The 14,801-nt window shown below is 35.8% G+C and overlaps 1 protein-coding gene across 9 annotated transcripts in view; it reads right to left on the bottom strand.

Annotated features, from left to right (window-relative positions):
- HMBOX1 (homeobox containing 1) overlaps positions 1–14,801 on the bottom strand; it is a 197,369-nt gene that overhangs the window by 41,712 nt on the left and 140,856 nt on the right. For all 9 annotated transcript variants that reach the window (XM_043565063.1, XM_043565065.1, XM_043565040.1 and 6 more), the window contains exon 6: positions 11,373–11,526. In XM_043565063.1, coding sequence (XP_043420998.1) covers positions 11,373–11,526 — 154 coding nt within the window. The remainder of the gene's footprint in view (positions 1–11,372; positions 11,527–14,801) is intronic.

Genomic DNA, 14,801 nt, shown 5'->3' with positions numbered 1-14,801 from the left:
GGAAAAGAAAGGAAAAAAGGAAGGAGTACATTAGACACCTTGTTCCTGGGCCATAAAGCTCCAACACTTCTGACCATAAACTCTCAAGACTCAAGCCAACTAGGTTCATCATCCCTCTACTCCTTTCACCTAGAAGGTATCCATCCCTAGCACCTTGCCTCATACCTAGTAAGTCCTTTGTTGAATTAGCAAAAGGATGGTTAGGTTTGCTGAAGAAAAACCACATTTGAGTCTGACATTACATTATTTGCACAAGCAGCTATTTCTGACTTATGATATATATGATATTTTCTCCTCTTGTGAGTATGCAAACTACTGGAGGTAAGCTTACCTCAGTGCTAGCACATAGCAGATGCTATAAAAATAAATGAATAAGTATCAGTCAATTATCTATTCTATTTCATCCATTCAAATCTAGCCAGATCCTCTTTAAATTTGTAACAATAATCTTTTTTTTAATTATGGAAATTTTCAAATCTATACATGTTTGTGTTTCTGAGTATTTCACTCGCCTCATTTAAACAGGAAGCATGTCACCATGAGGAGAACGCGAGTTGGCAGAGAGAGCAAAGTGTGAAATAATTGTTTAGGATACTGGGAAAGACTGAACCAGGTGGGTATAGTATGAATGTCTGGCAGAATTACAGGCCCACTTGAGGTTCATGGTCATGAATTTAAAATGAGATCAGTCTGCAGAGTTTAAAGTTTTCTCTAGCCATATTTAGCTACAAAAATGCAGAAACAGTATAAGCAAAATGCAAGACGTGGATTTGACCAGGGTTCACTGATACACTGTGGCTTTAACTGTACCTGATATAATGATGCCTCCTAAATCTCCTTTTCTAGAGACACTGAGATCTCTTAACATCTTGAAATGAGTTCGCAAAGTTCTAAGTGGAAAGAACTTAAATGGAAAAAGAACACTGGCTCAACACCAGTTATGAGGAAGGCATTCTACTGTGTGCTTTACATACATGATCTCATGCAACTCTTCTCATAACAGCATCTCCCATTTTATAGAAAACTGAAATTCTGAAGGATTAACATAAAATGAAGCTGGGACTAAACCGTAAATCTGTATGACTCTGAAGCCCATCCGCTTTTTACTGTATCGTAATACTTAACTCTTCTTTTTCTAAATATTTCAAATATTAAGAGATGTTGAATGATTTGCCCAAAATCAAACTATTTTCTAAAGGTACAGATTCTGTTTCCCAGAATCTGTTAAGTTCTCTTTTACACCTCCTGCTTTGTCATTTCTATGTTGTCTGTAACTAGGTTAGGTTGTTCTTTTCTTCCACATTTTTTTCTTATACCTATTACCTTCTATCCATTTTGTTTGCTTTGATATTATCCTTTGGGCCCTCGTCACTCACACATAGACTACTCTAACAGCTTCCTAGCTGGCCTTCATTTTTCCCACTTCCAATCCATTTACATGTAGGCTAGTCATACTTCCTTCCTCTAATGCTCTTACATAAAATCTGTAAATAATAAAATATATACAGTACAAAATTTTGAAGATTAAATAAGGTCAACTGTCATACAGAATTATCAGTAAGATCAATAATTGTATACAAACTGTATATACTTATTCAAATATAAGATGCCTTAAGATATATGCGGGCAGGTACTACAACTTAACATTTATTTAAATTTTATTTACCCTTGGCTCTAGGCATCTGGTATGTGTTCAAATACATACTTGATTGGCTGATTTCTTGCCTATCTTCCATACTCTTACTGATATTATCTAACAGACAATTCTAATCAGGTACAATCTCCTTTCTGAAAAAGCCTGAACACCAAGCTGTGGTAATAAATTAAGCATGGGACTTATTTAATTATAGCATGCACAGTATGACTAAGTCCTGTATAATCAAGGTAGAGATGCTCCTAACGAAAAACTCCACGTTCTGCCACAAAGAACTTAGTGATAATCTAATATTATAATACTCTTTTTCTCCTTCTCTAATTGGTGAACTAGAATCTGTCATCCATCAAAATGCAACCAAAATGTCATCATTTTGTTAAAGTCTCTTTCCTCTGATTGTCTGCATCTTATGGTCCCATAAACTCAAGTACCCATCTTCATAATAGCATTTATTCCTCAGTTCTGTAATTGCTTATACTATAATGCTCCGCTATATGCTTACTATAATGTAAAGGAATATATTTCAGGGTAACTAAAGAGTTGATGAGGGAAAGTTCTTTTTTATAGAAGAATTAGCTGACTAATGCAGAAGAAATGAAAAAACTGGAAGATAATCATTTAAAAAATTTTTAATGTTTATTTATTTTTGAGAGAAAGAGAAAGAGCGCACGAGCAGGGAAGTGACAGAGAGAGGGAGACACAGAATTTGAAGCAGGCTCCAAGCTGTCAGCACACAGCCCGACGCACAGCTTGAACCCATGGACTGTGAGATCACGACCTGAGCCAAAGTTGGATGCTTAACCAACTGAACCACTCAGGCACCCTAGGAATATAACTATTTTGTAACCCCTTATTAAAAAAGTGACTAGGAAAAAGTCATTAGTGGATGACACAACAGTGATTCTCAATCCTAGCTGTACTTTAAAATCACTTGGGAACTTTTCAAATATACCTCTGCCTATGTCCCTGTGGTCAGGGGTAGTGTCTCACTGATATTTTTAAAACCTCCCAGGTGCTCCTAATATGCAGTCAAAATTAGGAATCACTGCCCTAAAACTATTCACTAGATGGGGAACTTACTAATAAGTGGATCAAGATGACAGAACTGAATCCCATGGTTAATCCTATAGTTACTAAAAATGGGACAACCAGACATAATGTGCCTCCTTATATGATGTAGCCAAAAGAGCTAAACCAAAATCGAATGAGGACTCTAGATCTAACTACCACTCTACAGAAAATATGAGGTGATGTTAAGAGACACATAAGAGGATGTAATTGACCAAACCTAAAATGTGGGAAATTCAATACAACAAATGCCTTAGTATCTTCAACAAATGAACAACATGAACAAAGTGTGTGTGTGTGTGTGTGTGTGCGTGTGTGTGTGCATGCACACGTGTAAGGAACTGTTACAAATTAAAAGACTCAAGAGACACATCTATCAAATGCAGCATGTATAAATACTTTTGATAAACAAGTGAATGAATGAATGCAAATTGAAAGACTCAAGAGACATATCTACCAAATGTAGCATATATAAATACTTTTGATAAACAGGCGAATGAATGAATGAAGGCATGCATGCATGCATACTAAAGGAGAAAAAGACCAATCATTATAAATAATAAATTCTTAAATCTTATACTCTGAAAAACAGGGCTGGGTGTGGAAAGCAGGGTTAGAGGTGGATACAGAAGCAAAATAATTTTGATATGGGAATGAGTAAAATCTGTTTCTGTCACTGTCATATAGAAAATCTTCTAAAATATTTCAGTAGACTTAATGTTTGCTTTTTAATTTGTATTTGTATTTGCCTTATGATTTTGAGTAAAAAGAAAAACAAAAACAAATTATTATGGGGCAAATATACCCATTATTTTCTTTATTGGGGATGAGTTACAGATGTTCTGTATCATAGCCATCTAATAAAATTTTCTGCAGCGATACAAATATTCCATATAAAATTTTCTGTGATAGAAATACTGTCTAAAACTACGGTCAGTAGCCATACACAACTAGTAGGTACTTAAATTGTGGCTAGTGTGACTGAAGAATTGAATTTTAAATATTATTTCATCTGAAGTAATTTAAATTTAAATAGTCACATGTCACCACCGTATCAGACAGTGCAGTTCTAGATGACTACAGCTCTCCTCTCCACCTGCAATGTTTGCCCTTTTCCTTTTACTTCATTAACTCCTACCACATCCTCTATTATAATATCTCACAGCACCATGAACCTTTCCTTTCATACATGTATTACCATTGCAATTTTACCTCGATTTGTCTAATTATCTGTTTAATGTCTGTCTCTCCAAGCTGATTGTAAACTCCAAGACTGAAGGAACTATTTATGCTCACACCATTGCATTGTATAGTGACATTTGTTTATTTGTTAAGTAAATGTTATTAGATAACATTGTGTAGTTGAGGTTTTTGGTAATGAAGACATTCATTTCTCATAATTCTACATGATTTGATCCAAAATTTAGATCTTTAACATACATACAATATATGTACAAAAGTAGAGAAAACTGTACTATGAACCCCCAAGTAAGTACTACAGAAGCTATAGAAACCATCAACTTACAAATACTACTCTTGTTTGACCCACACCCTTGCCTCTGCCTTTCCACTTTGTGTTATTTTGAAGTAAATCCCAGATATCATATCATTTCATCATATTCTATATTTTAGTACATATTTCTAAAAGACAAAAACTCTTTTATAAATGTAGCACCACTTGCATACAAGCTACCATTATCATAACTGAAATTAGAATCATCATTTATCCAGTGTATCAAATTTCTTTAATTGGCTAATACATTTCTAAAAAAACACTTGAAATAACTGAGTTATTATATTCTTAGTATCTCTCACATCATGGATTTTGTTGACCTGAATTCCTCATAGTATTGTTTGACAGAACTTTGTTTAATATTTCCTACCAACCTAGAGTTAGACCTACACGCTTGATTTGATTCAGGTTCACTTTTGTTAGCAGAATACTCTATGTGGGTGGTGGTGTTTACATCCTCCAAGAGGTATATAATGCCTGATTGTCTGTCTTTTTGTTAGCACCTATTCATGATCATTGTCAGATCTATTATTTCATTAGGAGTTTACACAATGAAGATATTTTAATTATATTATTCCTTTTTCATTTATTAGTTGAGATCCTTCATTAAAGAAAGCCTTTTGGTTAATCAGGGATAAAGTTCATATGCGAAAGACAAGTTAAATAGTTCTTCCCTTTTACCACTTTTAAATATTTAGTTGGTTCTCTAACAACTCTTGGTATGACCAATAATTTTTTTAGTAACATTATTATATATGGATTTTTAATAAGTTTGTTGTGCTTCAATCTATTATCAATGGTAATAATAATAATGGTAATATAATTCAATGTTCAAATTACCCCCATCTTTGGAAGGGGGAGCCTCTTCAAGTTAGCTCCTGAGTCCCTTTGGTATTACTCACTTATCTGTAATGGCCTTCTTGCTTTAACAGGATCTCTAGTCTTATCATGTATATTTCCTGTGCCAAGTCTAGAATCAGACATTTCTCCAAGGAGTGCTAATGGCACTTATGACCACACTCTGTGCCCTAGGACTGCTAATGTCTACTAAGTTGATCACTGTTCATGGGTTGAGTTAAGCAGAGATGGAAAGTACACCCCCTCCTTTTTTCCAAGAGAAACTATAACAAATTCACATTCTTACTTATAATTCATATTCAAGATTTTGGGATTTCCCACCAAAGTATAGCTGGCTTCTTAGCAGATATTGGCAAGCTGATCCTAAAATTCATGTGGAAATACAAGGAATCCAGAATAGCTGAAACAATCTTAAAAAAGAAGGAAGTGGAAAATTTGTATTTCCAGATTTCAAAATTTACTACAATAAAACAGTAATCATGACAGGGTGATATACAGATCAGTGGAACAGAATAGAAAAGAAGAGATCCTTCACATTTTTATTCAACTGATTTTTGACAAGGGTACCAAGACTAGTCAGTGGGAAAAGAATAGTTCTTTCAACAGTGTTGGGACAACTGGATATCGCATGCAAAAGAATGATGTTCAGTCCCTAACCTCACTCACATCAGATGTAAAAATTAACTCTAATGGATCAAAGACCTAAATTTAAGAGTTAAAAGTACAAAACGCTTAGAAGAAACATAGAAATAAATCTTGTGACTTTGATGTAGGCACAGCTTTCTTAAGCAAGCCAATAAAGGTGCAAACAACAGACGAGAAAATAAACTGGACTTTATGAAAGTCAAAAACTTGTGTACTCCAAGATCATCATCAAGAATGTGAAAAGACTACCCACAGAATGGGAGAAAATATTTGGAAACCATGTATAAGTGACTTGTATGTAGAATACATGAAGAAAACTTACAATTCAATATACAAAGACAAATAACCCAATTTAAAAAATTGACAAAGGATCTGGATAGACATTTCTCTAAAGGTGAAATTACAAATAGCCAATGAAAAGATGCCCAACATTATTGGCCAGGGAAATGCAAATCAAAACCACAGTGAGAATCTACTTTGCACACACTAGGAGGGTAGTAACAGTAAGACAGATAATAAGTATTGGTGAGAAACTGGAACCATCATACAGTGCTGGGTGGAATGTAAAATGGTACATCTGCTTTGGAAAACAGTCTGGCAGTTTTTCAAAAGGCTGAACACAATTACTATATGACCCAGTAATTCCACTAGTACACAAATTTTGTTGACGGCAGCATTAGCAATGATAGCTGGAAAAGGGAAACAACTCCAAATGTCTATCAACAGATGAATGAATAAATAAACTATGGCATATCTATACAATGGAATATTATTTGGCAACAAAAAGGAATGCAGTATGTCAAACCTACAACATGGATGGACCTTGAAGATATGCTAAGTGAAAGAAGTGAGTCACACATGGCCACATTTGTATTATTCCATTCATATGAAATGTCCAGAATAGGCAAAATCTACATTCAGAGAACGCAGATTAATGGTTATGTAGGGTTGGGGGAGAATGAGTGGAAAAGGAGTGACTGTTACTGGATGCAAGGGCTTTTTAGGGGGTGAAGCGAATATTCTAAAACTGATTATGGTGATGGTTGCATGACTAAATACACTAAAAAGCACTGAATGGTATACTTTACTTAGGTGAACTGTATCTCAATAAGACTTGTTAAAAGAATAAATTCGAGATAAATTTCTATATGCACACACATACACATTATAGTGTTTTACTTATTTTGATTTTATGTTTATATCTGTTTTACACCAAAAACTTTGATTCCTAGGAACATTAATTATGATTGTCTTATTTATATCTGTATCTATACAAATAAAAATAGCAACTGGGTAACAATATTAATATTATCAAATTAGTAAAAACAAGGTAAGATTTTTTTGTAGTTCTTCTTATCCTAAGCTGTATCCCACCAAGAAGCATAGTCAAAATACTGTGTTATAAAGTTATTTGATATAGGTTATGAATGTTTAAGTCAGTGAGGTTTGTTTCATTATATTTTAGGGGTCACCTTCCCCCCCATTTCAACTTAATTTTGTTTTATAAATACATAAAATATTTACATGGTTACAATGTCAAAACAGGGTATATTGAGAGAAGTTGAGCTTCTATTCTTGTTCCTTCTGTTTTTTCTTTCTCTTCTTCTATTGGTAGCTGTTTTATTTTATGGTGTATTCCTTCATTTTAAAACAAATTATAAGCAAATATATAAATACATAAATGATAGCCAACTATATACAAAAGACAAAAAAAATGTTTTTTTAAACATTATATTCTGGAGATCACTGTATATAGAAAAGTATTCATTCCAGTAGTTACAAAAATGTAAAAAAGCCTTACGAAATATTTAATAGTGACAGTACAGAAGGACACAGTATGATTTTCATTCTCTAGGAAGGAAAATTCATTCCTTTTGTTGTGGCAAAGCACTCTATTATTTGAGCCTGCACATCCAATGTGTGGGTGCACTATAATTTAATTACCCAAGTCCACCACCCATAGACACACCGGTTGTATTCAATATTTTGACATTATTGCAAACGGGGATGCTGTATTTATATTTTTGTCAGTTTGCCTCTGGGATAATTTTCTAGAAATGGGAATGCTGAGTCAAAGGGCAAATCTGTGAATAACTGTCCCTAATAATGTCAAATTCCTGTCCACAGAAGTTGTTCCATTTTGCATTCCCCACAGGCAGTATGTGAGAGTGCCCATTTCCCTACAGCTCAATCAATATGAAAATGTTATGGAACTTTTGGATTTTTGCCAGTGTGATAGGATAAGAATAGTATCTCAGTGTAATTTTAATATGAATTTCTCTTAGTATGAGTTAAATTGAACATCTTTTTATATGTTCAAGAGCCATTTGCATTTGCTTTTCTGCTGGTATCTTTAGTTTTCTACAGAGCTGTTGGTCTCTCTCTTATAAAAGCTGTTTATACATCAGGGATAATAATATGTGGCCAATATTTTTTCCAATTTTTCTTTTGTTTTTATTTTTTCTCCCCAAAGTTTTTTTCTTTTTCAAAAAAGTTTACTTATTTATTTTGAGAGAGAGAGATAGCAGAAGTTGGGGAGGGGCAGAGAGAGTGGGGGAGAAAGAATCCCAAGCAGGCTCGCCACTGCTAGTGCAGAGCCTGATGCAGAGCTTGAGCCCATGAAACCATGAGATTGTGACCTGGGCTGAAACCAAGAGTTGGACACTTAATCGGCTGAGCCACCTGGGAGCCCCCTCAAAGTTTTTTTTTTTACTTTATGTAATCAAATTTATCAATCCTTTCTCATATTTTGGATTTTGAGTCCTAGTTAGGAAAAACTTCACCATTTCCAGGATACCCATACTTTCTTCCATTATTTATATGGACTACCTTTTTTGATTCATCTGAAATTTGTCTTGTGTACGGTATGAAGAATGGAGTGACTTTCACTTCTACTAATATATTTGAGTAACCCTAGTACTTTGCTGGATTTACAGTCTGTGCATAAATATTTATCCACCTATTCAGTGTAGGAAAAAACATCACACATTGCTCTGAGGCTAGGGAATTTTATATTCCATGTTAGAAAATAAAAAGTTCCACTTTCACAAAATGAAATCATTCCATGATCTTCTGTACTAATGCTATTAAATACTTTGAAAGGCTTTTTGCGTTTCTACAACTACTGGAATAAACCACATACTTTCTTACTGGTTGTGCCAAACCAGTAAGATAAAATTAAACCTAAGATAACCAATTCCTGGATACACTTATTAAAATTAAGGTTAAAAAATGAAAATTAAGATTAAATGGGAGTCTTACATGGGGTAAGTGCTCAATGTCTTTTTAACTGAAATTTAATTAGTGTGATTCCATGGGTAGATTTTGTTGCTTTGGGAAAAAATAAAAAGAATCGCAAAGCTTATGAGGTTCAATTCTGAAAATGCATTAGGAATATCACCTATCATTATTAATATTATCAATTTTATTATTTTTCCCATCCCTAATATTATCAATTTTAAAATCAATCTCTCCTCATACAAACATCATGTGATAAATGTATATTGGTATCTTTTTTTTTTTTTTAACATTTTATTTATTTTTGGGACAGAGAGAGACAGAGCATGAACGGGGGAGGGGCAGAGAGAGAGGGAGACACAGAATTGGAAACAGGCTCCAGGCTCTGAGCCATCAGCCCAGAGCCCGACGCGGGGCTCGAACTCCCGGACCGCGAGATCGTGACCTGGCTGAAGTCGGACGCTTAACCGACTGTGCCACCCAGGCGCCCCTGTATATTGGTATCTTTATGAGTAAATTAAATGGCTGAATCAGTAGCAAAATTAGAACTTACACCAACTAGAAACTAATACCAAAGCCTACTTTGTTACCAAGAGGAAAAGGTATAGTACCACAAATAATTTTTAAGTTTGGTATTATTTAAATTTATGTGTGTTATGTGTAAGTTCTGAGGAAATTTTTTAATAGAATAAAAATTTTTACATGAAAAAAATAAAGCAGATTATAAACGTCAGGTCTCTGGGATGAAAATGTCTCACTCTTCTATTTTAACTGCTCAAGCATATAAGGATTTGTTATTCAATGAATGGCCTCTACGCTAATCTACAATAGACAGAGTGAGAAAAGTTACAGATGATAACATCAATGAATAATCTATAGTCTCATTTTGGCTACTGGATCCAACATCCTCATTAAGCAAATCTTTTAATTTCAACCTAATCACAAGAACAAAAAACATGGCCTCAACTTCGGCATTTTAAATCTCCTTCTACTTCAGATAGTGATGTCTAATGAGCTGGGAGATAATCAGGAAATAGGCAGGAAGAGAGATGACAGAAGTCCAGATGATATATTAAAAACCTTCATTTTATAGATAAAAAAGTTACTGCTTAGAGTTTGTGAGCTGCACAAAGTTGCACAGTTGGTTAACGGCAAAGCCAAATCCGGGTTTCAGGTCTTTGACTTGCAGTCAAATGCTCTTTCCAGTTTGCTGTTCGACTGATCAGATTAGACAATTGGGGAAAAAAGGTGAAGCTGGCTCAATGTCAATATGTATTCTATGTCAACATTGTATTCTATGTAAACATATTCTATGTTTAACTTAGAAGTTAAACCCAGTTTTAAACGTTCAATTCCATTCTTTTCTATTATTGAAATTATTGAGAAATCTCAATATGAAAATTCAACTGTTTTTACCTTTGCCTAATATATGCTTTTTTCTCTATATTTATTCTTGGGAAGTAAATAGTTTAAAAAAAAATTTTTTTTTCAACGTTTATTTATTTTTGGGACAGAGAGAGACAGAGCATGAACGGGGGAGGGGCAGAGAGAGAGGGAGACACAGAATCGGAAACAGGCTCCAGGCTCTGAGCCATCAGCCCAGAGCCCGACGCGGGGCTCAAACTCACAGACCGCGAGATCGTGACCTGGCTGAAGTCGGACGCCTAACCGACTGCGCCACCCAGGCGCCCCTGGGAAGTAAATAGTTTTTAAGTGGAAAATTATTACCTTATTGAATATAAAACTCTCCATCAAAACAGAATTCCATAAACATTACTTTCAGGTAGGAGACTAAAAGGGCAATTCTACTACAGGATCTACCCTAAATATACTGAACATTTAATAATCATATTTAATTAATCTATACCATTTTGGATAGAAAAACAGAAGCTAAGATCAAATTCCAATCTAAAACATACTGAGTATACTGACTATGGATAAGGTACTGGTGCTAGAGTCAGAAGATAAATTAACAAATCAAAGTAAAAAACAGTATTTTTAACTTTTAGGACTGAGCTCATTTAGGCCATACTCCTGATTGAAGGAAGTAAAATCTCAGTGACCTTCTATATAATTATTCAATATTTCTGATGAAAATAAGACTTCAAAGAGCATTTCCAAAATAAAATATAAAGATCTAAACTCAGAAAAAGTCTTCTAAAGTTTCTTAAGTTACTGAGAACACTAGTTATAGTCATACATGTTAACTCCAGTTTTATGAATTATAAATGGTAAGATCTTATTTCAATAATATAACGTTTATAATACCCCAAAATATATTTTGAGATAGAACCTACATCCCAAATTACTCGTCTGAAATGGAAACTGTCCAAATCTATCTGAAGTTTCTCTCTTTCCTAAGTTTGGGACATTGATCATGGGAAAGGAGACACATACCTTTCCATGACAGCGAGGCACTCCTTTCTCCAGGTAAATCGACTCCCTCGTCGTAGTCGGAAGGTGCCAGATGTGGCAGAGACTGGGGGAGGTGTTTGTCTCCATTCTGGGTCCTCTATTGGAATGGGGGCTGGTCTCATACTTAGTGTAGCCCCTGAAACAAACAAGACTTTTTAGCAAAATACCTTGCAATTTATTAAAACCAATGACAAATATAATCATGAAATCAACAATAAATTTTTGTCCTTCTATTGAAACTTGTGAGCCAAATACATTTGCTATTTACATTAAAAAAAAAAAATCCCCAGGGTCTCTCACAGTGCCCCATGCCAGTGCAAACTGTTGCCTTGAAACATTGCCTGGCTTCTGTGCCACAGGCTACCGGCCCTGAAGCATGGAGAAATAAAAATTTTGCCCAAACAAAAATCTAAAGGGAAAAAAACTCTCCTTAAAAAATTCATCATTAATTTTTTTAAAATGTCAAATTTTTTTGGTCGCTTGTCATTCATGTCATTTTTTGAAACAAAGCCCAAAATCTCTCTCTTTAGGGGAATAGGGAAGTGTTGGTCTTTGAACTAGTGAGAACTTAATTTTCCTTAAAACAAATGTTTATTTATTTATTTAAAGTTTATTTATTTATTTTGAGAGAAAGACTGTGAGTGTGAGTTGGGGAGAGGCAGAGAGAGAGGGAGAGAGAAGACAATCACAAGCAGGCTCTACACTAACAGTGCAGAGCCCAACGTGGGGCTCAAACCCACGAACCTAGAGATCATTACCTGAGCTGGTATCAAGAGTTGGACGCTCAACCAACTGAACCACCCAGGCACCCGTTTTAATCTTTTTGAACAATATACATTTCAAAACTTTTCATTACCACTCAAAGGACTTTTGTTATTGAGAAAATGGAGCCCTTAAAGAATGTATGCAGGTAGAAGATGAATTTAAAATAATCCTAATTATTGTAAACTCTTAAAGAAAAAAAGTTAAATATAGCACAAAGGCAGTAAGGTAGTTTTTGACATGATGTTAGTCTATTAGGTAACTAAATTAGATCTCCAAAGGTCTACCACCTCTTAAAGCTATACTATTTTCTGTTACCTCTTGAATATAATAAAACCAATGGGGAAAAATGTAACTGGGATATTTTATTAATTTAGACTAGCCTTTTCTCAAATAATGAACTTCTGATAATGCATGTATTCACCATTCGCCAACCTTCCCCCCCCCCCCCCCCCGCCTTCTTTTGGCTTGCTATAGACTTAGCTTGCTATAGAAGCTATGAATAAAACAAAACAAAACAAAAGAGCAATACTGTCTCTGAACTCTGTAGACTTATTTCAAAGAATTTAAATATAACTTGGTATGCATTTACAGAGCTCAGTCCCTGGATCTCCCATTGTTCCTTCATTCTTTATACTGTTAAATTCATCTTCCCAAAGCATAATTATGATCACAGCATTCCAGTGACCAAAAGCCTTCAAAAAGTTCCCTCTGCCTATGGAATAAAATACAAACTCTTAATCTAGCCCTAGAAAGGTTATAAATTATTAGAATTATGTGGAATAATGTACATGTTAATAAATATATATTTGTCATAAAAAGAATACTTTATTTTATTTATTTACTTATTTTTTTTGAGAGAGAGAGAGAGACACCACGCATGTGCACATACGCTGGGGAGGGGCAGAGGGAGAGAGGGAGAGAGGGAGAGGGAGAGGGAGAGGGAGAGGGAGAGGGAGAGGGAGAGGGAGAGGGAGAGAGAGAGAGAGAGAGAGAGAGAGAATATCTTAAGCAGGCTCCATGTTCAGCACTGAGCCGGATGCAGGGATTGATCCCATAACCTGACCTGAGCTGAAATCAAGAGTTGGACGCACAACTAAGTCACCCAGGTGCACCCATACTTTGTATATTGTACCTTGTAATTAATACCTTGGGAAGTGTTTCTACTTCACTACATATAGATCTCTATGTAGATTCACCTTAATAGCTATATATTTATATGCGTTCTCTTATACAGAGGCTCAATATTTTAACCAATCTTGATTTTCCTCTCCAAACCTGCTGTCTTACAGTCCTTCCCATCTGAGTAAATAGCATCCCTATTCTTCAAATTACTCAGTGCAAAATTCTCAGATTCATCTTTGACTTCTCTATTTCTCTGACATACCACATATCCAGCCCATAGCAAACCCTGTCAATTTTATCTTCAAAGTATATCCAGGCTCAGATCAATTTGTATTACCTCCACTAGCTTTAGAACAAGCCAGCATCATCTCTCCAAAGCCTAACTTCCTGGGATAGTTCCAAAGATGGCCTTTCACAGTAAGTCACACCTCTTGGTAATCATGCTCTTGAATGTAAGTTTGTCCTGTGACATGTTTTGACAACAGAAAACGGAAACAGTTCAAGGCTAGGTAATAAGAAGCCTTGCGGCTTCTTACTAGATCTCCCGCAATGCTGGTTCTGGGAAAAGCCAGTTGCCATATAAGAAGTATGACTAACCTGACCCTATGATACTATAAGGAAGCCCAAGTTAGCTATGGAGTGAAAGATGCCTGGTCAGGGGTGCTTGGGTGGCTCATTTGGTTAAGTGTCCGACTTCAGCTCAGGTCGTTATCCTCACGGCTCATGAGTTTTAGCCCCACATTGGGCTCTGTGCTGACAGCTCAGAGCCTGGAGCCTGCTTCCGATTCTTTGTCTCCCTGTCTCTCTGCCCGCCCCCAACCAAAACTGGCTCTCTCTCAAGAATACAAATGAGAAAAAAAAAATAAAACAAACAAAAAAGATGCCTGGCCAGCTCCCAGGTGCCACAATTGAGGAAAAAAAGCCATTCTGGACATTCTAGCTACATCAGATACCATGTAGAGAACAGTATAACCCAGCAGACAGAGAGGAATAAGACCTTAGGCATATAGTACCAATATAGCCATGTGGCAGTCAGCCTCCAAGATGGTTCCAAAGGATCCCTGCCTCCTGGTATTCACCCTGTTGTGTAGTTCCTTCTCATATTATACCAGGATTAGTCTGTGTGACCAATAACATGTGGTAGAAGTGATGATACATCGCTTCTGATATCAGGTTATAGAATATATATACCATGGTGTCTGTCTTAGGTGCTCTACCTCTTAGATGAATGACTTGCTTGGGGGAAAAATAGTTGCCAGGTTGTAAGGACACTTGGGAAGCCAGAGGCGATGCCCCATGTGGCGAGGATTTGGAAATCCCTGGGCAATAAGGAGGAAGCAACTGGGGCCTGCCAACCCTCACAAGAGTGGCCTTAGAGGTAGACTGTCCAGTCAGTTGATGGCTCAACTACAGCCTCATGAGAACTCTGAGCAGAACCACCTTAGCTAAGCCACTCCTGGATTTCTGACCCGGAGAAATTGTGAGATAATAAATGTTTGCTGTTTTTGGCTGCTAAGTTGTAGG

Source organism: Prionailurus bengalensis, chromosome B1 (assembly GCF_016509475.1).
Source record: "Prionailurus bengalensis isolate Pbe53 chromosome B1, Fcat_Pben_1.1_paternal_pri, whole genome shotgun sequence".
NCBI lineage: Eukaryota > Metazoa > Chordata > Mammalia > Carnivora > Felidae > Prionailurus > Prionailurus bengalensis.
This window is presented reverse-complemented; position numbering and strand designations above follow the sequence as displayed.